The sequence below is a fragment of the Lissotriton helveticus genome, chromosome 5_1 (genome assembly GCF_964261635.1).
Source record: "Lissotriton helveticus chromosome 5_1, aLisHel1.1, whole genome shotgun sequence".
Taxonomy (NCBI): domain Eukaryota; kingdom Metazoa; phylum Chordata; class Amphibia; order Caudata; family Salamandridae; genus Lissotriton; species Lissotriton helveticus.
The window spans coordinates 1,626,642,863-1,626,670,213 of NC_136065.1; the positions used below are offsets into that span (position 1 = coordinate 1,626,642,863).

General features: G+C 46.5%; 1 protein-coding gene across 3 annotated transcripts in view; it reads left to right on the top strand.

The window, feature by feature from the left end:
- SLC12A6 (solute carrier family 12 member 6) overlaps positions 1–27,351 on the top strand; it is a 784,900-nt gene that overhangs the window by 288,364 nt on the left and 469,185 nt on the right. Inside the window, exon 1 of one of the 3 annotated variants that reach the window (XM_078644821.1) lies at positions 11,214–11,435. The exons of 1 other annotated variant lie outside the window; for it this stretch is intronic. In XM_078644821.1, coding sequence (XP_078500947.1) covers positions 11,315–11,435 — 121 coding nt within the window. In that variant the 5' untranslated portion in view covers positions 11,214–11,314. Of the gene's footprint in view, positions 1–11,213; positions 11,436–27,351 lie in introns of those variants that run through there. One more of the 3 variants, XM_078644822.1, reaches the window with a different exon arrangement.

The following is a 27,351-nucleotide window of genomic DNA, read 5'->3' on the forward strand; positions in this document are numbered from 1 at the left end:
TAATGATCCAGTATGTTTGCAACATGACCAACATAATGGAAAGTCTGACTCATTGAATTTAGCTATATGTTCTGAGGTTGGAACAGCTCTATTATAGATAAATAAATGTGATTGTGTAATGTGTGCTGCTTTAGAGGTTCTAAATAATATAAGCCAAAGTTCTTAAAGTTAGGAAGACAAGCTAATATTCAAATCTTCTTCCCAAAATAATTCAATCACACTTTTAGTTCAGGAGTTTGGTAGAGATAGCAGGGCTGTAAATATAAAAGCAGATTTGGGAAGAGACCTATTTAAAATGATATCAAGATATTTAGTCGGTATTGGTGGAGGTAAATCAAGACTTATATTGGACTCAAACAAAAAAGATTGCAGTGCGGTTGAGATTAAATTATACTCATGAAAATATGAATCCAATAAGTGGTATTTGGAGTATAAAAAATTAAACGTGACAATATGTGCACCGTTCACAAATTGATGTACAAAAAAATCCCTGTTTGGTGCCAGTGTTTAAAATAGAATGATCTATTACCTATCTTACGAAAATAATTATACCAAATAGACAAATGTAAAAAACAGTCCTGGAAAGAAAATTTGACAAATAATAATGTAGTTATTAAAAACTATTTTAAAAATGGGTTTTTAGAAAGAAAGGTACAATTAGACACAGAGAGTACATCAATAGAAGAAAAATCATTCAGTAAGGAATGTTCAAAAATAATCCATGTGAGAATAGATTGATCAGGGTAGTAATAAATCAGAACACTAAATTGTTTAAAAATAAAGGAGGAAGGATAGAGTTTAAAATCGGGATATCTAACCCCACCCTCGGGTTTTGTTCCTTTAAGTCTATTAATGCCAATACATTGAGGTATATTATTCCACAAAAATTTTATACAAAGAGATTCCACTTGTCTAAAATAATAGTTAGGTATTTTAAAGTCAGTATTGAAATAGTGTATAAAGCGTGAGGTACAATCAGCATTTTGATAGTATCCAACCTTCCCCACCATGATAAAAAATAAGGGAGAGCAGGCCAAAAATAGGGTTTGTATTTTAAATTTTAAAATAGTAAAATTCTGACTAATACACTCTTGAATGGGGGGATGACTAAACATCAAGGTATTTCATTTGTAGGTGGAATCATGCATAATTGGAATTCATAAACATATATTGTAAGCAGGGGGTATTTAAGGGTAAAATCTCAGTTTTAGTAAAGTTAAGTTTACATTGCGAGAAACTAGAGTACAGTGAAATTTCTTGTTAAAAAAGGAAGAAAAAATGTAAGAGGTTTGGACATGTATATCAAAATAACATCAGCATAAGCTGATTTTAACTTCCTTAGTTGTATATTTAAAACCAGTTATATTAGGATTACATCAAATCCATTCAAGGACTAGTTCTAAACCTAGAGCGAACAATAAAGAGGATAGGGGACAACCTTGTCCTGTACCACTATGCAAATCAAAATTAGGGGGAAACTGTCAATAAACAAATGAACTGGCATAGGGATTAGGATATAACAAATTCAAATAAAAAATAGAATTAGAACCAAAGCCAAACCATTGAAGGGTTGAAATCATGTATTGCTAATTAATTTGATCAAAAGCATTTTTAGCATCTAGATACATAGCTGCTAGGGGAAACGTCATTTTTCCTGTTTGGCTAATATTGTAAAACATTCTGGCGTTGGCAGCAAGTCCACCCTAATAAAAACCAGACTGGCCTGAATTGACAAGCAGAGGGAGAACAGAATCTAAACATCTAACCAGGATTTTGCCTAATATCTTGCAGTCATAATGGATAAGTGAAATGGGTCTGTAATGTTTACAAAATGTCTGATCTTGATCATTTTTACGAATAATGGTGATCAAGACCTCTAAAAATTAGCCAATGGCCTCAGAGTTGGAAATTAGAGTTAAAAGGTCCCAATAACGTTGGTGCAAATATAGAAGAAAATGAGAAAAAGAGTTACATGGAGAACCCACCTGGACCAAGCGCTTTTGCTCTCTTCAAAGATTTAATAGCTGACATTTCATGAAGTGTGATATTTGTCTGCAGTTAAATAAACTGATCACTAGAGTGTGAGGGCGAGGTATACTATGAAATAATGTTTGAATATTAAGTGGACATGGGCAAGAATCTTCTGTGTAGTGTAGTTCGTGGAATGTTTGGAATGATTTAGAAATATCCGCACTGGAAACTGAGACATTATTATCCAGTTAATTCAGATTGGACCTTTTAGCTTTCCATTCAGTTTTAACGTTTAAATCATTTGCTATATATTTTTCTGGCTTTGTTTTGATCACCATAAATTTGGACTTAATTTTAAGTACAATATTTCAGGGGTCAACAGTAGCAGGCTTGTTCAACTCATATATAGCATTAATCACTCATGTATTATAAATGAAGATTTCGAGGTGAAGTAACTGTATTCAACTGGTTTAATTTTGTGAAACAAAAAGTTGTATTAACTATTCAAACTTTTTTTTCTGGGCCGAATAGGCAATGACCAAGGCTCTAAAAGAAGCCTTGAAGGCATCCCAGTTGTTCACAATAGAGGTAGCAGCAATATCATTAAATTGGAAAAATTATTTTCTATAAGCAGTTGCTTCAGATATAAAGGTAGTGTTCGACATAAGGAATTTATTAAATCTCCATCTGCTATTGTAGGACTTAGCAGTAAAAATATTCAAAGCGGCAAGTGATACGTCATGATCAGAAATAAAAGTGGTACCAATCTCAGCGTGGGGCCAATTATGTAGTAACGATTCAGTAACTAAAATATAGTCAATTCGGGAAAAGAGACCCAGGTATTGGCTAAAAAAGAAAATGCTCCATTGTGAAGCATAGCTTCACAATCTTGCCCAGTGCCAAAGTCACATCACGCCCGTGTATGTTTCAAGGCTTACAGTGGCCTTTCTACCAGCCCATTGCTTACCATTAATTGGCCTTCTTGCCACTCTGATTTGCTTGCTTCTTACTTTGTGATTTAATGGTTTTCCTTCATTTTCGTTCTCCTATGCCTCCCCTGAAGGATAGCTTCTTTAGCTTCCTTTTAAGTGGATGGTTTACATCCTTCCACTGCTTAAATTCATGGAACTACGTTTTTCTTTGCATTAAGAACTCTATGAGAATACGTGTGCTTTCTTGCTCTCTACCTCGTGTGCTGTTTCTACCCTCAAATACCTACCATATGCACTCTTAATATTGCTCTCCATCCCTCCCCGCATGTCTGTAAAAGCTTAGCAACAGGTATATGTTTGCCAGGGTATGACTAATGAACAGACTTTACAGGTTGTTTTTTTCTTCTTCGTTTCACATATCACAGGACAGCCTAGACCTTAGCACACAAAGGTGTTTATGGTATTTGGGGGGAGGGGGAGGAGAGGCCCGCTGCAGTATTCACTGGTGTATGAGGCCGAAGGTGTATTTAGCATGACTGAAAATGTGATGTGTCTTCTCCTGGAGGCCCATAAATCTGCTTTCTGGGCTAATGGAGAGGGCCAAATGCCTGGAGGCTTGTTTCTTTTCTGAGTTCTATATAAAGTAAATGAGGAATTGCATGCTTTTTCCTTTAAGTTCTGACAACATTCATATTCATTTTTTGTTACTTCTTGAAAAGTATTTGGAAAAGAAACTATTTATACCCACTAAGCTATTTATAAAGCCCGAAAATACAGAATTTAAATGTTACCATATTCTTTTATTCTAGTGTTTTGATGTTTGTTTTTTTATACTTTTTTTTTTTTAAGCAATGCTTTACAAACACGCATTGGCAAATCCAGTAGCTTGGCACCAGCATTATTAAGGCGTGACCTTTTGGTTTTGCCCATGCATGTTTCTGAATGGGTTTGGATATGGTAGCAGCTTGTACGTGTAACTCCAGACCCTCAGCCCACGTCATTTCACGTTTTCATGAAGGTGTAAGGATTTGGACAGGAGGAAGGGCTGCAGGAAGCAATTGCAAAATGTAAATGAGGGTTGTCTAGCTGTAAATGGCCTTGGGCCCAGCCCCGAACAGTGTTGTTGTCCATGATGTCAGTTGAGTTGTCATCTGTAATGTTATCAATGACGTCAGAGAACGTGATGAGTGTTGTAATTTGTGAGGTCATAAGCAGTGTATTGTGAAGGTTTGATTTACAGTTGCTCGAAATAACTAACTGTTGAATTTCAGTGTTTTTCTTTAGTTTAAAACATTATATTTAAATTGCCATTTTCACCTAACTATATCATCACTTTAGCCTTTATATATTTTCAGTGAATTTCTGATGCTTGTTATATGGCAAAGTACGATATTATTACCATGCCTAACTATAACGTCATGTTAAGCTGTTTTTTACAGTGAATTTCTAGGATTTTTTTTAACATATTTTATTTCCATGCTTAAGGCCAAGCCAACGTGGGATCGCAGAAACCCCCAAAAATGTATTTTTCCACAAGCTCCAGGGGGTCAGTGTACCCCAACCCTGCCCCTATATACCTTATTTTTAAAATGTTCCAGGACACATGAACGGATTCCCCGAATCTGTGGTATCAACATTTCCCTTCATGTTGTGTTCATCTAATCAGAGCATGTGCTCCCGCAGGAGTTCTTTGTCCTGAGGAAGCAAGGTGGCTGTCTGGAAACTGTGTCCCTCTTAACAAATCGGCAGCTGCAACTTTTCTCTCCGTTTGCGACCAGCCAGTGGTTAATTTGTAAAAAAACATATAAGTGCTGGAGCTGTCGTCGGGAGACAGCTTGCACCAGCCCATTTCTCCTGTTATTGCTGCCTAAAACAGAACCAACAACCATGAAATAGGGGGGAGGGGGGAGGGGGAGAATGTGGCATAATGGCCAGAGCTATTGACTTCTGAGTCTTGATGTCGGCTCAACATCCTGTGATTCCGCGCAAATCACTTAATCTCCCTGTACCTACTATAAATGTCCTTATGGTGCTCAATGAAAGCACAGTTGTGTTGATAAATAAGTTTGTTTGCTGAGCACCGGAAAACAACGGCTCAAATTAAGCACTGCAGCCAGCCAATCAAGGCATTGCTGTTGTTGCATAGATCTGCGTCTCTAGATGTACTTAAATATTTTTTCTTTAATAACTACTGAACAGATGTATACCAAATTACAAAAACACTCCTTCTGGACCAATATCTACCTTTCAATCAATCAATCAATGCATTTATATAGCGCACTACTCACCCAGAGGGTCTCAAGGCGCTAGGGGGGGGGGGGTCCGCTACTGCTCGAACAGCCAGGTCTTGAGTTGCTTCCTGAAGGCGAGGTGGTCCTGGATCAGGCGGAGGTGGTTCGGGAGGGAGTTCCATGTCTTGGCGGCGAGGTAGGAGAAGGACCGTCCCCCTGTGGTGGCTCTTCGGATGCGGGGGACGGCGGCGAGGGCGTGGCTGGTCGATCGAAGCTGGCGTTTGGGAGCGTATAAGTTGAGGCGGCTGTTGAGGTATCCTGGGCCCTGGTTGTGTAGGGCTTTGTGTGCGTGGGTGAGGAGTCGGAAGGTGATTCTCTTGTTGACCGGGAGCCAGTGCAGGTCTCTCAGGTGTCCGGAGATGTGGCTGCGACGGGGGATGTCCAGGATGAGTCGTGCTGAGGCGTTCTGGATCCGCTGGAGTCTCTTCTGGAGTTTGGCGGTGGTTCCGGCGTAGAGGGAGTTGCCGTAGTCCAGACGGCTGGTGACGAGGGCCTGGGTGACCATCTTCCTGGTCTCGGTGGGGATCCACCGGAAGATCTTCCGTAGCATGCGCAGGATGTTGAAGCACGACGAGGCGACGGCGTTGACTTGTCTGGTCATGGAGAGGGAGGAGTCCAGGATGAAGCCCAGGTTGCGTGCATGGTCTGTTGGTTTGGGTGCGCTGCCTAGGGCTGGGGGCCACCAGGAGTCGTCCCAGGCGGAGGGTGAGGATCCCAGGATGAGGACTTCCGTCTTGTCCGAGTTCAGCTTCAGGCGGCTGTTCTTCATCCATTCGGCTACCTCTTTCATCCCTTCGTGAAGGTTGGCTCTGGCGGTGGCGGGGTCGTTGGTGAGTGAGAGAATCAGCTGGGTGTCGTCGGCGTAGGAGATGATGTTGAGGTTGTGCTGGCGTGCGATGGCTGCGAGGGGGCTCATGTAGACATTGAAGAGGGTAGGACTGAGCGAGGAGCCTTGAGGGACGCCGCAGATGACTTCGGTGGCTTCAGATCTGAACGGGGGGAGGCGGACTCTCTGTGTCCTTCCGGCGAGGAAGGAGATGATCCACTCCAGTGCCTTCTCCTGAATTCCGACGTTGCTGAGTCGCTGCACTAGTGTTCGGTGGCAGACAGTGTCGAAGGCCGCGGAGAAGTCTAGGAGGATGAGGGCTGCTGTTTCTCCGTTGTCAAGCAGTGCTCGGATGTCATCGGTGGCTGCGATCAGGGCGGTCTCGGTGCTGTGGTTGGCCCGGAAGCCAGACTGCGAGATGTCGAGGGATCCGTTCGTCTCGAGGAAGGCGGCCAGCTGCTTGTTGACGGTCTTCTCGATGACTTTTGCAGGAAACGGGAGCAGCGAGATGGGGCGGTAGTTCTTGAGGTCGGTGGGGTCGGCTGATGGCTTCTTTAGTAGAGCGCTGAGTTCGGCGTGCTCCCAGCTCTCCGGGAAGGTAGCGGTGTCGAAGGAGGTGTTGATGATGTCCCGCAGGTGGGGTGCGATGACAGCGTCGGCCTTGTTGAAGACGTGGTGAGGGCAGGGGTCAGTAGGAGATCCGGAGTGGATGGAGTTCATCGTGTGGACGGTGTCTTCGGTGCTGATCGGGGTCCAGGCGCGGAGGGTGGTTGTGGGGGGCGGTGGTTCGGTCGTGGCGAGCGTCGGTTGAGTGCTGAAGCTGTTGTGTATGTCCGCGATCTTGTTGTGGAAGTAGGAGGCGAGGGAGTTGCAGAGGTCTTGCGAAGGGGTGATGTCGTTGTTTCCGGCGTTGGGGTTGGAGAGCTCTTTGACGATGTTGAAGAGTTCCTTGCTGTTGTGTGCGTTGTTGTCCAGTCGTTCCTTGAATGCGGTTTTCTTGGTGGCGTGGATGAGTTGGTGGTGTTTTCGGGTGGCGAGCTTGAGGGCAGTCATGTTGTCCGGTGTTGGGTCTCTGCGCCAGGTTCTCTCGAGGGCTCGGCAGTTCTTCTTGGAGCTCTTGAGTTCGCCGGTGAACCATGGGGCTTTCTTGCTACCGGGTCTGCTGGGCGGGGTCTTCAGGCGGGCGAGGTCGTCTGCGCAGTTGCTGATCCACTTTGCGAGGTTGGTGGCCGCCTGGCTTGGGTTCGTTGCGCTGGTGGGAGGGTTCATGCTCAGGGAGGTCGCGAGCTGGTCGGCTGTGATCTTGTTCCAGCTCCTGCGTGCCACCTGTTGCTGGTGGTGGTGGATCGTGGTCCTACTGAAGCTGAAGTGGACGCAGCTGTGGTCCGTCCAGTGGAGTCCGGTGGCGTGGCTGAAGGCGATGTCCTTGCTGGATGAGAACACGGGGTCGAGTGTGTGTCCGGCGTAGTGGGTGGGGGTGGTCACCAGCTGCTTGAGACCGAGGTTGGCGAGGTTGTCCAGCAGGGTGGTGGTGTTGCGATCGTTGTTGTTCTCCAGGTGGAAGTTGAGGTCCCCGAGGAGGATGTAGTCAGCGGAGGAGAGGGCGTGCGGGCTGATGAAGTCGGCGATGTCTTCGCTGAATTGTGTGCGTGGTCCCGGGGGTCTGTAGATGAGGGTGCCTCTGAGGGTGGTCTTAGGGTTGACGTGGACCTTTCTACCAAATTTGCTGTAATTCCGTTTAGCGGTTCGGGCTGTAGTAGTGTCTAAAATCCCTAATGTAAATTACTACTACTACTCGGGGATCTCAATGTCCATATGGATAATACTTTAGACCCCGCTGCAATGAAACTTAGTGACATCACAGCTACATTAGGACTGTCTCCGTTTTTGCAGACACCGACGCACAATAAAGGCCATATTTTAGATCAGATTTTTTCAACAAAATCTATTGCAATAACGGCTATAGAACCAGTATTATGGTCTGATAATTTTTTTATCTCTTTTTCCGTACCGGCCATTGCTCTGATTCGGGTGAGAGAACCAATTAAGACCACGCGAACTTCACGCCCTTTCCATCTGCTTTCGGTGGATATGTTATCTGAGGCCCTTACCACCTGTCCATGTCCTCTTTTGGGCAATTTAGAAGAAAATCTTAGCCTCTTTCACGATTGGCTGGTTGCCAGACTTGAGATCTTAATCCCCCAAAAAAAACTTAAATCAGGCGAACGCAGAGCGTCGGCCCCATGGTTCACCCCCCAATTAAGAGAGCAGCGGCAGGGTTGTAAAAGGGCTGAGAGAGTCTGGAGACGGGCCTATGACCCGACCGAGAAATTGAAGTTTCGAGCAATAACTAAAGCCTATCACCAGTCAATCTGGAGTGAAAAAAAGGCTTACTTCGAGCGCCGCATTGATGAGGCTGAAAATGGATGCAAAGAAATGTTTAAAGTTGTTCTGGATTTCACCTCTCCAGCCACGTGTACACCAGTTCATACTCATTCAGAAGTATGGATAAAACAGCTTGCTGAATTTTTTGTGAACAAAATCACCACCATTCAAGCCTCTCTTTTCCACTCTGGCTCTCGTCGGATGTGGATCCTTCATCCCCCCCCCTTTTAGGGAAGATCCAGGCCCTTCTCTTTTACAATTTCCACATCTTTGCCTTGACACTTCCTTAGAGCTCTTGTCAGGTTTGAAATCAGGCTCTCCACTTGATCCGTGCCCGGCTAAACACCTGGGGAAGGTGGCACCTGCCTTAAATGCCTTGCTGAACCCTCTTCTAAACTCTTCATTGTCAACGGGAGTGGTCCCGCAGGCATGGAAACATGCTTTGATCCTGCCATTGATCAAAAAGCCCACCTTGGACCCCCTCATCCATGCCAACTATAGGCCTATTTCCCTTCTCCCTGCTCTGGCGAAAGTGGCCGAGAGATTTGCACATCGGACGATTTCCCATTTCATCGAAGGAAATAACCTGTTGCATGATACGCAATCCGGGTTCCGTACAAATTTTAGCACGGAGTCAGCTCTTGTCGAGGTCACTGATGCCATCAGGGAAGGACTTGATGCTGGGGGAACGGCCATGTTGGTCATGTTGGATTTGTCGGCGGCGTTCGACACCGTTCCTCATGAGCGCCTCCTTATAAGACTCTGGGAGTGCGGCATTCGGGGAACGGTGTGGAAATGGCTTAAATCCTTTCTGGCCGACCGCCGGCAAACGATCTGGGCGCCACCTTTCTCCGCGGATATGGCTCCGCTAGAGGTAGGGGTTCCTCAAGGTTCCATTCTTAGCCCCATGCTATTTAACATCTTTATGGCACCCCTGGCGGCAGTCGCGGAATCCTTTGGCGCCCAGATCGTATCCTACGCGGATGACACCCAGCTCCTATTCACCTGTGATAGGGGCGGGGCATTCGACGGCGTAAAGATCAGGGACTGCCTTAGCGCGGTCTTTGAGTGGTTCAGGTGTAATGGATTAAAGTGCAACTCCGATAAGTCGGAGCTGCTCTTTTTTGGATGCACCAATGAACCAGATTGGAAGGCTTGGTGGCCACAAGACTTGTTCCCTCCTGACAAGGTGTCTCTCAAGGCAAAAAATTTGGGAGTGATTGTGGACAGTGAACTATCCTTTGGGCCACATATCTCGTGCCTCTCAGGCAAATGCTTTGGCATTTTGCGAATGCTGAGGAAGTTTCTTCCTATAGTATCTCTCCAGCATAGGAAGATTATTGTCCAGGCCTTGATCGGATCGCGACTGGACTACGCAAACGCTCTGTTTTTGGGTTTACCAAAATATCTCCTGAACCGTTTGCAAGTAGTCCAGAATTCAGCAGCCCGTGCTATTTACGGACTTCCGAGAAGAGCAGGAGCTACGGCTTTATGGAATTCCTTACATTGGCTACCGATCGCCAAAAGAATTCTCTTCAAGGGTCTGACTTTTGCTTTTAAAGCTCTACATGGATCTGGCCCTAGGTACATAAGGAAACGCCTCTCCCGATATGTGCCTAGCAGATCTTTGAGATCATCCTGTCTATCTAAAATCACAGTCCCGGTGATCAGGCGTGCAAGGATTGGTGGTCGATCCTTTCGCTATTTAGTCCCGAAGGAGTGGAATGAACTACCACTCTCTCTCAGACAGGCTCCCAATCTTCTTACTTTTAGAAGAGAGCTAAAAACGTGGCTTTTTACTAAGTAAACGTGATCTTTCCCCGGTGTCTGCTTTTAAGTTGTTGTGTTGTTGTTTTCTAGCTGTTCTTTCTTCACCAAAGCGCCGGGATGCTCCTCGGAGTAGCCGTGCGCTATAGAAGAAATAAAATAACATAACATAACATAACAAATTGCATTGGGAACATTTGTTTTGGGACCCCCGCTCCCCCTTTTCTCTGCCCCTGCTTGACGAATCACCCCAAAACTTTCTAAGCTGAAGGAAGTGGCTAACTAGTTGTGAACATTTCTTAAGGATTCATCCAACAGCACCAAAGTTATTAGCTAAACCAAAAAAGCACTTTTCCTGTGGAAACTATATCCTAACTATACCTACCTAGACCGCCACTAGGTAGTATATATACATGTATACCACCACCTTGAGCACCCCTGCTCTCCTGCCCACAGTGTTTCCCCTCAGCTGGGAGCACACAGCTGACATCCTTCTGTGCTGCCTGAAAGAATAGTGTATTTAAAATTAAGAAAAACCTTGGGATGCCTGAACAGTCCACTGAAAACCAAGACTATCCGTGAAAACCGAGGCATCTGGGCCTGCTGTCAGTGCCTGACATTATGACTGTGTGGTTGCTATCTGTGGTGCTGTAGCAAAGCCACCGGTGGTGCGCTTGTCGACACCTGCCATTCTACCTATCCAAAAAGGATCTGTAACCTTGGGCGTGCCAGTTCTGTTAAATGCAGGTGGAGCTATCGCGAGGTGTGAATAGGACCTGAACTGCTGAGCCGTGGATGCTAGGTGCATTCCACTTGTTTTCACGTAAACACTGAGATATTTTCTTCAATCGCCCACCACAAATAACAGATAGCACGCACGCGTGAATGAAAGTGTACACTTGTGCACCTGGTGTGGTGGCGTCCCCAGGTGCGCGTCGAGGCGCTGGCTGGCGGCTGCGGAGGGCACGGATGGCGGCGAGCTGTAAGCTGCTTAGAGACAGATAAACAGCACGGGGCAGGGCTGGGTGGCGTCTCCTCCCCAGGGTCGGTCACGTGCTTCTCAATCGGGACACTGCCTCCCTCCAGGAGAGCGCAGGCCGAGCAGGTAGGAAGGGCTACCGGCGAGTCTCCTCGAGGCAGGCATGCCGCACTTCACGGTAACCAAGGTGTCCGAAACGGACCGCCCGGACGACGACGAGGAGGGTCCCAGCCTGGCCCGAGTGACAGCCCGCCTCACGGACCCCAGCGAAACTGTGGGCTCAGGTGAGGCGCTTTGTCGCTGTGTTGTGGCTGCCTTGGAGATCTGACTGGCTTGAGGCGAAACGGCGTGTTGTGGCCAGGGCTCAAAGTGCGAGGCTCAGGGGAGGCGGCGAGGGCGAGAGCGCCACGGCCGAGGTGTCCTCTTTGTGTGGAGGAGCTATGCTCACTTGCTGCGCTCGAGAGTTTCGGTTTGTGCGCTCAGTGTAATAAGACTTCGCGGTCTTCCTGCGTCACGTGACGTTTTGCAGGTATGTAAGCCTTCCATCCACCTGCGGACAGTGGACCATGGCCACTCCCAGGTGTACTTTTTGCACTTTGCTCTACATAAATACCCACGTGTTCTGCCGGTGGTATGCATTTCATTGATTTTGGAAGAATTTGGCGGTGTTCTCTCCCTCCACCGGTGTCCGTTGCGCACACACATCTTTGCACAAGATGCATAACACCGAGCTGCTATCTTTCCCGTGACCCGTACCGCAGTTTTACTTTTCCTGAAGACTCCCGTACACAACCTCGGTGCACAGGAAACTACTATCCCATCCATGATAGCCCTTTTGCCTTTGTCCCAGCCAGCTTCTTTGGTTATTTTACGGGGTGGAGATGCGTTTTATTGAATACAACGATTAAACTCGTGACATTTTCTGAGTGGAGCAAATAAACAGGGAGGCTGGTTATAACGAATGCACTTTAGGGAAACACACAGAAAGTGTTGTGTCAACAGCTCTGGGCTTTTTGCCTAAGACTGGGTGCGACTTCCTAGCCCTAGTCTTATTGGCTGCCTCCTTTCTGAGCCGGCAGCCCATCGTGATTTCTTCTTAATCTTAAGTACTTTTTTTATGCCATCGGCTGCTTTCTGTTCCCGCCACCCTTCCTTTATTTTTTACGTCCCCTATTTTGTCTCTGAACCTTTATATTTCGCCTTTTCCTGACACATCATTGTATTTAATTATCAACAGTGTCCACTTCAAGCACTGTTCGTACTGTGACAAACTTGTTGAGGCCACAGTCCACAAATATTAATTGCAGTGTTACTGGCCAATATTATCACGGGCCACAGCATTATCTTGAGTGCATTTTGTAGCGCACTTCGGCACTGTACACGTCTGGTGAAATTCACGCCATTCAGGGGTTAACATCATAGAGTGGATTCTGATACTGCGTATGATAATTTCTAATGGAAATTGAGTTCTGGCCATATTCTCTGTTCGCATTCTTTGAGCTGTGTGCATAAGATTTGGATGTTTGAAGGCCGCAGGTTCTTGACAGTTTGTTTGCATGCTCTAGGTTGATACATATACCCATGTTCCTGTGGGTGGAGATAGATGAGCCTGTGTGTCAGTCTGCCTGGAGTTTTTTTTCTACGGAACAATCCTGAGTACCACGATTGCCAACTATAAGCCGTATCTGGGCATGTTTCCTGTGTGTCCAGTGCATTGCTTCTTAGTGTGTAGCATATCATGGTGGAACCTACCATTATGAGCACAGTGCCTGTGATAAATAGTTCTTCACGTTGGACTTTGAGTTAGCAGCTAAGAACGGACTGATTGTGATGCATTTGCTGAAATGTAAAACATATGAGTTCTCAATCCAGTGAGCAATGTGAAAGAGCCAAAGAAGCATCCCTTAAGACACACATCCGAAGGTCAATAATGCTGAATTATTTGTTGGAGTGCAAAAGTAATGTGTTTTGTAACTATTCAAGCTATCTACTGTTATGATTGCTATTTACAGCATTTCTGTCTAAAATACTGTTGGCGTTTTCAACATACATTCAAACCCCCATTCAGGGCGCTACCAGGGCAAGGACTATGACCTCTGTCATGTCCTGTTACTATCTAAGAGGGTGCTAGTACCTAGTAGGTATAACCAAAGAGTTTGGTTTAACAGCAAAAGATTTATTTTCGCTCTGCAATAACAGTACGTGGACTTCACATCTGTGACAATGGCGAGTTACCGACTAAATAGAAATGTATGTGTGGGTTGATGAGGTTAACACTCCAAGATGAGGTTAGCATTCTGACTTAAATGTTACTGCTGACACATATGGCTTAGTAAACCTTGCTGACCGCGGTCTTTTTGCACTTTCACTCTGGCTATTTGAGATTATTCTTTTTCTTTTATGAACCCTCAGACTGCAATTTCTTTGTTTTTAAGTAGTAGGATTGGTTCTTTCTAAAACTGGTTATTGTGTGCAAGCTCTTTAGTTAGCAGATTCATTTGAAATAAGTTAGTCCTTCCATCAATTGTTTCTCTCCTGAAGTCAGTATTGATAAAACATAGTTCTACTTTAACATAGACCAATGTGGGGCCCAAAGTCAATCAAACGTTCATCATGCAAAAATCCGGTATCATCGGAAAACTCGTAAGTGTGCTCCTACTTGGTGGCGTGGCCTGCCGCTGAAACATTCCGAGACCTGCAACACACACATTTCCTGCATGATCGATGGAGGTCGTTGAAAGGCAACCCCACTGCCGGTCGCCCAAGTCTAGTCCGTAGTCCATACGGTCCCTCCTGTGTGACTGACAATGCAGCTGCTTCTTGGTGTTATAGGCACTGTGCATGGGGACTGGGTGACTTTCAAAGAAGTCGAAGCCACGACTCACCCCACCTGACCTAACCTGTAGCTTGAGGCTGCAGTGGTAGCCTCACTGCTCAAAATGTCATGCATTTGCACCTACCCTGAGGGGGCTCGTGGGTTCAAGAAGGAACACAGAAACAGGCCACTCCCAGGCCTAGGCGAGAGGGCTGCTTTTGGGTTTGACAAACTCAATTGTGCTCACAACCAAGTGTGACTGAAGATATCTCGCCTCCTGACTGATAGGATGGCAACAGCAGATCTATCTACATGTCCTGGTCCCAGTGAAGACATGGTCATGGGTCAACTCCCATGGCTGGTTACATGTCAAGTCTGTTTGCTACATGAGGTGGCAGACTTGTTCTTCCTGTCTCACCATAGATGGTGCCTTGGTGTGGTGGGGTGGAGGAGTAGGTGGTATGGAGATAGAGTAAGTGGGACAGTCTTGGCTACCAAAAGGTAAACTGGCCTGTTGATCACCTCGGATTGTTACATACATTCACTTTTTATGAACGGACCCTGTGCAGGGGTGCTACATGAGGTGCTGTGTGAGGAATAGTCATCCTGCCCGCACTGCCTTCTCCACCCATGCCTGGCGCTGTAACGTGTAAATGAATTATTGTGGGTGAATCAGTTGCAACGTCGTAGTTAATGTAGGGTCTCTCTTTTGTTTTCTCTCCTCCCTTCCCCAGAGGAGGAAACCTCAAAATTCTAGCATTCCAAAATATTACCTCCACTGAATGCCCACATTTTGATGCATCAGAGACTGTGTTAAACCCCAGTTTCATGAGGCTATATGTCCCAAAGGAAAGGCACCTCCTAACACATCAAAATACAGTCAGTTAAGTAAAAGGACTTACATTATTCTGCTGATCTAGAACTCCGTTACTTTGTAAGGGCTTTAGTACAAATTTCAAAAGATGCAGTACCGAATAATTGCTATGAAGGCTGTAAGCAAATAAAGCATTACAGAGAAGTCCAACATCAAAAATATTTTAAGTATTAGGTGTGCAGCAAAATCAATAGAGAAACAGCATCTCTAGTAGCATTGAAGGCTTCAGAAGAGTCTTCTGGCTCATCCCTAAAATTGAGGGTTTTATACACTATTGTTGCATATTAAATCACTAAAATTGTAGAATCATCACAGTATGATCAGAAATGCTACATTCTCATCAAATAAGAGCACCATCTTATTAAGCGTCTTATTGCCTTAACTCCTAAGCACTATCCCACTACATGAATATTGATTTGGCCCAGTAACACAGTTAAGTGTCAAAGGACCTGGGTATCGATCAGTAAGGAAAACAATTGGTCCCTAACACAGCTGAATACACTTCGATTAGTAAGTATCTTAAGGAGTTAATCCAACTAACACAAGGTCTTATAAATATAAGCACATTCAACAGATACTTAAATGGTCACCGAAAATCATTTGATAGCAAACATCTATTTATTCTTCATATATTAATCATGGATAGCATACGTAAAACAGAGTACATTGTTCAATTACTTCCAAGGCTATAATCCTTAAACGTAAACAGGCTCAATGAAATGTTCTGTCCTACCACTCGCTATCAGACATTTCTTGATGACCAACTCCTGTGGGGAGACTCGCCTTTAGAGTTCCAAGTGGACATTCCTGAGTAGATCTGGTTGCATGTGAGTTTCATTGGAAGCTTCACCAGATGCTCAAGAACAATAGACATTCTTCTCAGAAAATCCTTCCCATTTGGATTACTAAACCATAATTGGATAATGAAGAATGGTATCTGATGGTGCTAGGTCAGCCATGGACTTTCATCTTCATTTATAATCCCCTACCTGCATTGTGTACTAAACTGGATGAACTTTGATGAAGGTGCCTCCTGCAGACCAGTCATCAGTGGTATCCTGTGTTGGAGGCAGGGATTAGAACTGCACCGGTCATTCCTGCACCCAGTTTGGACGCCAGCCCTTGGAGTGACGTAAGGTACGCATGGAATCTGCAAACTAGGAAATATACAATCCTTATCAGCACATAATCAATCCGTCTCTCCTATTGATTACTTTTACATGCCTCCCTCTGACCTCTGCTGGGTTTTGGTAGCACTTTTTCTACCTCATGGTAAATCTACCCATGTACTGGTGAAGCTCTAAATAGAGCAACTCCAGGGGTCAAGCCTTTTGAATGCCTCAGCATATCATAGGGAAGAAGCTGAGGTGTACTTTAAAATGAACCTAGGATAAGTAATTTCTACTTGACACTCTGAGAGTCTTTCAAGTCTGTATTTTTGTGCCCGACCAATGGTGTTCTGCAAGGACCTCTATAAGGCAGACGGCTAGTGACAAATGAATACATTAATTTCCAGTTGAATGTCTGGACAATTATTCCAGTGTGCAGTAGAATTTGCATTATAAATGTAGGTGCTATCAGAATCCTTGCCCTCACTTGTCCGGGAAGGTGCCAAGGCCAAATGACTTCCTTGTGAGATGCTCAAATGCATAGACTTGATCTTGGTGCTGCATTTGAGTGTGATGGTTAATAAAGCTGTCCAAGAAAGTGCTGCAGTCTAAAGACATCCATTTGGTGACTATTACAGATAAATCGAAATCAGGACAGCCCCCTGACAGTACTCACCTATGCCTACTGTCTCTCCTTGGGTATAGGCCATCAGCCAGGACTCTCCAGCTATTGCTGTCCTAGGCTTTGCTTTCAATCTGACTCCAGGTGTAACCCATCTCCTTGCAGTCAGTTTCGAGGCCTCGGTGCCAAGTGTTTCTTGGTCTTCCTCTCTCTTCATTTTCCCTTGAGGGTTCCAGGTCAGGACTTGCCTGTTGGTGTTTGATGCAGGCTTGTGGAGGGGGGGGACCTATCCAGCCCCAGTGTTGTTTTTTTGTGCTTTCTTCATTGGCAGGCAGTTGGATAGTCGGCTGCCATAGGTCATTGTTGCTGATGATGTTTAGTTAGCGGATTTCAAAGAGTTTCCTCGGACAGGTGTTGATGAATATCTGGACTTTGTTGGTGGTGGTCACTGTTGTCCTCCAAGTTTCTGCTCCATATAGAGGGCTCATTTTACCTTGGTGTTTAAAAGCATGATCTTGGTTTGCTGTTTTAGGTCTTTGTGACATCTCCCTCCTTACTGCTTGCTGCCACTGGTTAATTTGCCTAATACTTGTATATTCCACTTGCTCTCTTGTTCTTATGCTCTTTGCCTTGCTTCCTCCTGTTTATTTTCCCTGTTTATTTTGCCTTGCTACCTATTGTTTATTTTTCCTATTCTTTTTGCCTTTCTTCCTCCTGTTTATTTTGCCCGTTCTGTTTTCCCCTGCTACCAACCACAACTACTGCCTCCTGCTCAACGCACAATCGCTTTGTAAGCATGTCACTGAGATCTGAGACACCATCACTTCCCTCACTCTAATGTTCTCTTCCTCAACGAGAACTGGCTCAACTCTGCTTCCGTGCCAGAAATTGCTGCAGCAACTCCTGACTATGGAATCGCCATCATTCACAAAGAAACCATCCTCTACACAATTGCCGCAGGCGACACCAACCAGATTATGGAACACCTCAGTTTCCAACTCCAAACTGACATCAAAACCACCATCAGAGACACCCTCGCCTACAAAAGCACACCCCAGTTTCTGCAACGCCATCCCCAAATTTATCGTCCCGCTTGCCGTCGACTCCAAACACATCTTCCTCAGAGCCCCTAATTTTCACCTCTGAGACCACAACATCAACACCTCCAACCTCCTTGAAAGCATGAACAGCATCAGTCTAACTCAACCAGTCATTGACCCCACACACAATGCAGGACACATGTTCAACCCTATCTTTGCAGCCAGCGCAGAGTGAAGTACAGCCATGTCACTGAGCTCACTTGGGCAGACCACACCATTATCCACTTCACCATCACAGAATCCCCCGGCACCGCCACCAAGCCCCCCAGCACCTTACACTGCACCTGGAACAAAGTTTTGAAGAACCAGTGGACCTATTCCCTCAACCCCTCCCACCCTGCCACAGCAACCAACTTAGTACAGGCTGTCCAGAACTTCTCTGCCTGGATCACTGACTGCACCGACAGGCACCCCGTTAGGCCCACAAACTCAAGAGATCCACCAAACAGGCCAGTTGGTACACCAAGGAATTAAGAACCACTGAACTCAACTTCAAGTGACTTGAAAGGAAATGGCGCACCAGCACAGAGCCCAGAGACCGAGCCACCTTCAAGACGTACCTCAATTGATACTTCTTCTTAATTAGACAAAAAGGACCACCCCAGCCCACCGCTTCGAAGCCAGTGCTAACCACAGCAAAGAACTCTTCAGCAGAGTCAGAGAGTTCTCCAACCCCGCTGCCATCCCTTCCCAAGAACTCTGACACCATGGCGGATTTCTTCCACAACAAGATCTCCACCATCTACAAAAACTTTAAACCCAACCCCCCTCCGCAGACCCCCTGAGGCTCCTCACTCCCACAGATATCAACCTGACCACCTTCTCACTTCCTTGGATCAGGTCACCAGACAAGACACCACAGCCATCATGAACTCAGTCCACTCAGGAGCGCCCCCAGACTCCTGTCCCCACCACATTTTCAACCTTGGGAACAAGATATTCAGCAACAAGCTCACCACCATTTTTAACGCTTCCATCACCACAGCCGCCTTCCCCAAAGAATGGAAATACACTGAGGTCAAACCCCTTCTTAAGAAACCATCTGTCGACCTCAGCGAACTCGAGAACTACCATCCTATCTCTCTGCTCTCCTTTCCCGTCAAAGTCCTCGAAGGCCATCAACCACCAGCTCCTGAAACACCTAGAGAAAAACAATCTTCTGGACCACTCACAATCCGGATGCCACACCAACTGCAGCATCAGGACAGCCCTAATCAACCCGGGAGAAACAGCGGCCCAGATCCTCCTTGACCTCCCAGCAGTGTTCGACACCATATCCCACTGCACCCTTACAAACAGGCTTCATTGCATTGGAATCCAAGGAGACACCCTCAAAAGGATCACCCCCTTCCTCACCAGAAGGACCCAGATTATCAGCCTACCACCTTTAACGTCAGAACCAAAAAACATCATCCATGGCGCCCCTCAAGGCTCATCCCTTCACCCTAAACTGTTAAACACCTACATGACCCCCTTGGCCAACATCATCAGAAACCATGGACTAAACATCATATCCTACACTGAAGATAACCAGCTCATCCTTGCACTTTCAGAAGACCCCTCCACTACGATGGCCATCTTCCGCAGGTGCATAATGAGCGTCGCCGACTGGATGAAAGACAACTGCCTAAAACTCAACATAGACAAAACAGAAGTGCTGATCTTCAAGAACACCACCACCCTGTGGAACGACGTCTGGTGGCCTTCCGAACTTGGACCCTCACCCACTCCGACAGACCATGCCAGCAACCTTGGCATCACCCTGGGCAGCAAGCTTACCATAAAAAGCCCAGATCAACGCAGTCTCCTGCACCTGCTTCCACACTCTCCGCATGCTATGCAAATGGCTCCCTGTCTGCACCAGACGTACCGTCCCTCTAGCCCTGGCCACTAGCCGCTGGACTACAGCAACACATTATACATAGGAGTCACTTCGCACCTCCTGAAGAGACTCCAGACCATACAGACTCCACGGCCAGACTCTACTTTCCAAAGCGAACCCACATCACCCCCCACCTCAGGGAGCTCATCTGGCTCCCCATTCAGAAGAGATGTCAATTGAAGATGCTGATCCAAATCTGTAAAGTCCTGCAAGCCATCTGACCTTTTAAGAAGCAAGAGAGATTCCCTTGCAGATGGGTGCACTGAGCGACTGCACCCCTGCAAGGTTATGTATAGGGGGTCCTTGGGACCCCGTTCCCCTCCCCAGATAACTGCCTTCAGGAGACACACTGAAAAGGAGCCACCTTTTAATAGCACACTTTCAATGTGCCTCCTAAAGGTATGTTTGTCTCTGCGTCCGTATTCATAATATGGTGCGGCTTCAGAGGCAAAGAGATTCCCTCATTTGCATGGAACCACATCCTCAAGCAAATGAGGGAACATCCTCTTGAGATGGCGCTATCTGTACTACAGAAGGGGTCCCATCTGTAATAGCTCCTTTTGTAATACCAAAGTGCCCTAGGGGCGCATTAAGCGGGCGCACATGTTCTCCCTCCCACATCCCACCTCCCCCACCAGGGGCACTTTCTATAAGACTTCCCTAGTGTGTTTCAGTGCCTACAGTGTGTTTTTTGGGACCCCTGCAGATCAAGCATGGAAGAGCCCCACTGTTAACTGTATGTTCTTGAAGACCGAAAGGAGCATCCCTTGACCTCCTTTGTCTTGCCTCGCTGCTCCCTCGCCTAGCTGACCGCTCATCAGTCCCTGAGCCCCCAGCTTCGAGCCCGCTGTAGGGCCCCTGCTTCTTATTGGTTTTTTTTTGGGGGGGGTCATATTTGCCCTGCATCACTGCACTGTTATTCTGCACATTATTTACTGCAGTCTAGCTTAATTTACGTTTATTGTGTTTTACTGTTTCTGTTCCTCCCACTGATTTCTCCTGCTAGTCCTGCTCCTGCCCTCCCGCCTCCCACCCCAACCCACCTCCCAGAACTATTTAGGGAGGCTGCACCGAGCCAAAGGCAAACCCACCTGCGCCTGTCTGCACATAGACCACCCCTAGCACCTGGAACCCTGGCCCTCCCAACACCTGCCGCTACACCGCTGGAGAGCTCCTAACCCTGAACCCTTGTCACAGCGACAGCTACTGCTGCTCTGACCTTCTGCGTTTTACCTCTGGGCCTTTCACCTTCTGACTTACACCCGGCATCGGAGCCCATGTCGGCACCGCCACTGACACTGCCCAGAGCTCCACTACAGCCTGGAACCCCTCCACTGCATTCTGCTCTACGCCCGATCCCTCTGCAAACACGTCACAAAAATATGGGACATCCTCACCACCCTCGACCTGGATGTCTCCTTCATCACTGAAACCTGACTCGACCCCTCCTCGAACCCCAACATCGCCACAGCACCACCCGCAGGCTACAACATGATACACAGTGACCGTGCCAACAAACATTGGGGAGGCATCGCCATCCTCTTCAAGGAGACCATCCGTTGCACTGCCAATGACGACAATCCTTTGCCACTCATTGAACACCTCAATTTCCAACTACAGACGCACGCCAATACTACATACAGAGGCACCCGCGTATACACACATCTCCCCCCAACACCGCACCCTGACCAGCCTTCTCAACGCTATCGACAACATCATCGATCCCTTAACATCGACTCCTACCACTACCTCCTGCTCGCCTACCTCAAATTCTTCGTCGATGACCACGACGAAGCCAACTCCACCACCCTCCTGGAAAACCTGAACAACATTGGCCTCATCCAACTGGTCACCAAAATCGTGCTCAAAGCCGGACACCCACTCAATGCCGTTTTTACCTCCAGCAGCAAAATCAAATTCAGCCAAATCTCCGAGCTCAGGTAGACCGACCACTGCATTGCACACTTCACCATCTCTAATGCTCAGCGTGCCATCACAAAGCACCGCAACTCCTCCCACCGCTACTTGGGCAAGATAAGAGACACAGTAGATACAGGCCCTCAATGCCACCCTTCTTGAATCCTCAGCAGACCTCAACCAGTCCATTCTGAATTTCTCAGACTGGATCACCTAATGTGCTGACAGTTGCCCCTAATAAACCAGCAAAGTCCAACAAAATCTCAAATCAAGGCAGGTCGTACACCCCAGAGCTCAGAGCCTCCAAGCATGATTGCTACCAACTCGAGAGGAAATAGCTCGCCTCAAACAACCGCGCCAACAGAGCCACCTAAACGCAACCCTCCGCAACTACCACCAGAGCATCAAAGAAGCCAAGAGAGAGGCCATTACTACCCACATCAACTTAGAAGCCAACCACATGAAAAAAATCTTCAAGATAGTCCGGTAATTCACCAATCCGAGAGCCACTGAGAACACCATTCACCCTTCCCAAGAACTCTGCGACACCCTCTCAGACTACTGTCACAACAAGATCACCACCATCTGCAACAACTTCAACCCTCAGCTCTCAACATCTACAGCCCCAGCAACCAAGGCAAACCAGCCGAACAATCACCACTTGGTCCTTGTTCTCTACCCAGACCTCCTCGCCCATCATATTATGGATCTACTCCCAGGGCCAGACTGGCTGTAGAGGGCACCTGGCGTTTCCCCGGTGGGCCACCAGGTTGGGGGCCCGTTTTTGTTAGAGGGCTGGCAATATCGCCCCCTGTAACAAAATCGGCCAAAACTGGCCATGCAAACAGCTCAGCCGCACCCCCCTCCTCCCCTCTAGGGGGGCCGGCCAAGCAGTGTGCCAGGGCTGGTTTTGGTTCCCAGTCCGGCCCGGTCTACTCCGGGGCACTCAACGACCCCTGCCCCAACCGCTTCTTCAACTGCTGATCCCACCCAATCAGCCCAGAACTTACCAGCATTATCACACCGCGTCTTCAACTGCTGATCCCACCCAATCAGCCCAGAACTTACCAGCATTATCAATTCCTCCATCTCCACAGCAGCCTTCCCGGACAGTTGGAAACACGCAGATGTCGGACCCCTCCTAAAAAAAACTTCCGCCTACCCCAGTGACCTCAAAAATTACCGTCTCATCTGCATGCTCCCCTCTCCAGCCAAAGTACTCGAGAAGGCCATCAACCAACAGGTCACCGAGTACCTCAAATAGAACCACCTACAGGACGCCTCCCAATCACGATTCCGTTGCAAGCACGGCACCGAGACCGCTCTGATCGTTGCCACAGATGACATTAGGATCCTCCTCAACCGTATTCAGACTGCAGGCCTGATCCTTCTCTACCTCTCGCCACGTGTGTCTCCTCACACCCTCATCAACAGACTCTACAGCATCAGCATATGACAGAACATCCTTCAAGTGGATCGCCTCCTTCCTGACAGGTCGCACTCATAGCATCAGTCTGCCTCCCTTCACCTCCAAACCCAAGGACATCATGTGCAGTGCACCCCAATGATAACCCCTCAGCCCCACCCTTTTCAACTCTTACATGATCCCCCTTGTAGACATCGTCAGATTCCAGGGCGTCAACATAACCTCATATGCGGACGACATTCAACTCATCCTCTTGCTCTCCGCAGACACCTCCAACGCCAGAACCAACTACTGCAACGCCTTGACCCACAAAGCCAACTGAATGAAGGGTAACTGCCTTAAACTCAACTTCGACAAGACCAAAATACTGATCTTCGGGAAGAACACTTCCATCTGGGACCATAGCTGGTGGCCGACTGAACTCGGACCCACACCAACAGACCAGGCATGCAACCTAGGCATCATCCTGGACAGCCAACTGAACATGAAACAGCAAGTCAAATCAGTCAACTCCGCCTGCTTCTACACCTACCTCGCTCTCTGCAGAATCTTCTGATGGATCCCAACCAACACCAGAAAAAACGTCACTCAGGCCATTGTCCCCAGCCACCTCGACTATGGCAAATCTCTCTACGCTGGTGTCTCCACCCATCTCCTCAGACAACTCCAGACCATACAGAACGCAGCAGCCAGACACATCCTGGATCTCCACAAAAGGACCCTTATCACCCCCCACCTCAGACACCTCCACTGGCTCCCCATCCAGAAGAGATGTTAGTTCAAGATCCTCATGCACGCCTAAAAAGCCCCAAACAACCTAGGACTGGCCTACATCAACCATCGACTGAATTTCCGTCACCCCACAAGAAACGTACTTTCCACAGAGCAAGTCCGCACACTCTCCCCCTGCACCCGCTCGCCTTCGACTTCGCCGCCAAGACCTGGAATGACCTGCCTCTCCATCTCTGCACCCTCCCAGCTGGAATTCAGGAAGAACCTCAAGACCTGGCTTTTCAACTGAGTCGTCGCACCCCAAGTGCTCAGATACCCCTAGAGGAGACAGAGCAATGATTTTGATTTGAGACATATGAAGCATACAGGAAAGTCTCTGCAGTCTTGATGATGATAAGGTTGGGAAAAACGCTTGGACCAGTCGTGTTGTGTATTAGGCGTGTCACAGGGGTTGAGTTTATTAGTCACAATAGCAAGAGGCTCATGAACCCTAGGCTGACTTTCCCGTGTGCAGTTTGGAAATCTTGCTGCATCATTACAGCCACACTGGGTTCATCTGCAAAGGTACCTAGCTTCACGCCATGCCACTGGGCTCTGTAAACTCTTATTATACGGAGGCCCCTAGTGAATAATCTTGGCGAGCTTCTAGTTGCGTTAAGACACTTTAAGTGTTGGTTCTTTTCATCCTTGTCGTTCAACCGTTAGATAAATAGACAAAACATCTGTACGTCAGAGGCTGTTTTTGTTTTGTTATATTTAACCCTTTGTCACGAAAGTAGCCAGGGTATCGGTATCCCACAGAAGTACCTTTTTCATCCACGTTTCCCCCATCCATTTCATGCAAACTCTTCTTGGGATTTCCAGCTAATAAGATTTATTGAAACTTCGTTTGGACTTGTTTTTTCTCTCTGGTATGTATTACCGCTTGGTGTTGTTACTTCGCACATCCCTTGCATGTCCGACGATCCGTGTTTCTGATCAGCTAGGTACTAAACAGTGAGTTGGAGGATCCCATGAAGGAAATGTTTTATCCCTGGAAGTCAATCCCCTTGTTCAGCGCATGGAAGGTCTTTGGCGGTGCAGATCACCACTTGATGTATTTTCTACATTACACACTCATTTGTACACAGTTGAAGATGAAATAGCAGGGAAAATATGAAAGACAAAAACGCAGATGACATTTAAGTTACATTAGCAGTACATTACATCAATCAACCTCAGTCTGATCATAAAGTATCCATTAAAATTGTTTAAGCTATAATCTGGTTACTGCATGACGGTGCTGACTGTCCACCATTTTTGATACTCTTTCATAGGTCTCATATTGATAACATGTCTCGACAAATTAAATCTGCACAACAACCCACAGATCCAGTTGTGTGAAGGACCAGTTCATAAAATATTGAACGATAACGGTTAAATATTTTACCCTTCATATTTAAAGTCACAGTCCCGGTTTTCAATTAAACATGTAACTGTTTCATTAAAAAAAAGCTGTCTCATCCTTGAGTTTATAAGAGTAAATATTTCTGGCACAGTGCAGCTTGATTAGAAAGATAGTTTTGACAGGGCAACTGCGTCCTTGCTAAAGAAGTGGCTTTTATATCTAGTGTAACTAGATTAAGCCAGTTCATAATATCGACATGTACACGTTTGCTCATTTTAGTTGAAAAGTAATGCTGCAACCGATATGTTTATTTGCCATTCACTATATTACTGGATATACTGCCTGTGAAACACCCATGTCTACTATGTGGGCATTAGTGACTTCAATTATCAAGCAGATTTTATGTTATGTTATTTAATAGTATTTGTAAAGCGCGTGGCTGCCCCAGCTTCGGGGCGTCCCAGTGCATTAAATCTTTAGTTCCAGTGCACCATGTTAACGCTATTGCTTCGCTCTGTAGACCAAATTTGAGTGAATCATACATCCTTTTCACACCTGCACTCCATCTTTTTCGCTTTTTTGTTGTTGATTATTGCTTTATTTAAATTGTTTCTACCTCGTTCTCAAATGTGTGCCCCATTTAGGCTAAACATGTCTAAGTAACAATTTAGCCAAATTTTGCAGACAAACATTCCCTTGTGATCAGTGATATTTAGAAACATTTCGTCCCTACTATACATTTTAGAACATTTATGTGTGTATGATATGTTCAGGCCTATATACTTGAGCTCTTGGAGCATCTTAAGGTATACAGTTACCAAGTCAGTGCTTATATATATTTTTTTTAATCAGGGCTCATTCCTAAACTCTGAAACATTTGCTATTTCTCGATGGTAATAGTCAACCTCTCCATTTTTGAGGTTGTAGGATGACATAGTCTGCATAAATCCATGCTGCATAGAGAATCATGTTAATTATGGGGAAAATGGTGATGCATCAAGCCTCTTTAGAATTTCACAGAAATCAGAAAAATATGGTTTAAAAAGGACGGAGTCTAGAACGGTCATCTATCTCAAACCATTATGTATTTGAGTGTATTAGAGTAAATCTTTCTACTGTGTAGACTGTCTTGCCTAGCTAGTCAGAAGCAATTTAACAAACCTTTTTTTAAACTTTTTATTAAGCGGAACAAATAGCACTGCTATGCAATTCAGCAATAACATATATGATTGAACGTAATAGGCAGGTAGATTATTCTCCGCATATTGTTATAACATAGATTCATCACTCAAGCACCTCTCCCTCAAAGAAATCTTTCTACACTGCATGGTAGTTCCACAGTAGGGGACAAGCATATCTCACCTCTGTACGTATTCCAGGCAGTCCATTTACGATCCCATTTTTTTGGGCATCCTCTGTGTTTGAACACATCCTTTTTAGCGATCATTGCTCTATCCATATCGGCAAACCAGTCTCTGACAGTTAGTGTTTCACCCACACTCCATTTTAGTGCAATGTTTCTTTTAGCTAAGGCCCATCCCAGTGAAACACGTGCTTTCTCAGTCTGGGTGAGGCCCGTGGCATCCCATATGTTTAATAGGCATAGTTTCGGGGTGATTGTCTGCCCCCCCGCGCTCCCCAGTTGGTCTGTAATTTTATTCCAGTATTCTTGGGCAACTGAGCCCTCCCCGATAATGTGAAAGAAAGTCCCCTCCTGACCATAGTGTCTGTCTCGCAAACACCTTTTTGACCTCCAGAGAGGAACATCTTTGGTTTTGATCGTTGGCGGTGAAATTGGGAAAAACAATCGTGCAATTTTTATACTTGAGGGGGGAGTGCACATTGAGCCATCTGAAAGATATGGTCTCGAAAGTTGAACACTTTCGCGAGGATAAGCCGGGGGGCGCCCCTGGCTTAGGCCTGCCCCCAGGGATGTGATGGGCTCTCACAATAGAGAAGTAGGAGAGGAGTTGGCCTAACGGCTAGGGCGCTCAACCTCGGACCTGGGGATCTGGGTTCGAGTCTCGGTAACGACGCCAAAACCTCCTGTGATTCTGGGCAAATCACTTAATCTCCCCGTGCCTAAAATGAATGTGTGTCCTCATGTAACGTAACTGGTGATATGTAAAACACTCTGATACCTGATTCGGTTCGGGTCTAGTTTGCGCTGTATAAAATTCTGCAAAAAAAAAAAAAAGTAGTTGGAGTGGTGTTTAGTCTGTAGGTGCTTGTTCACGAGATCTTCCACAAAGAGGTCCACCGCTGACCCCTCTGCCCTTTCCGGCACCCCGAGGATATGAATATTACTACTCTGCCATCTCTCTTCATAATCGTTG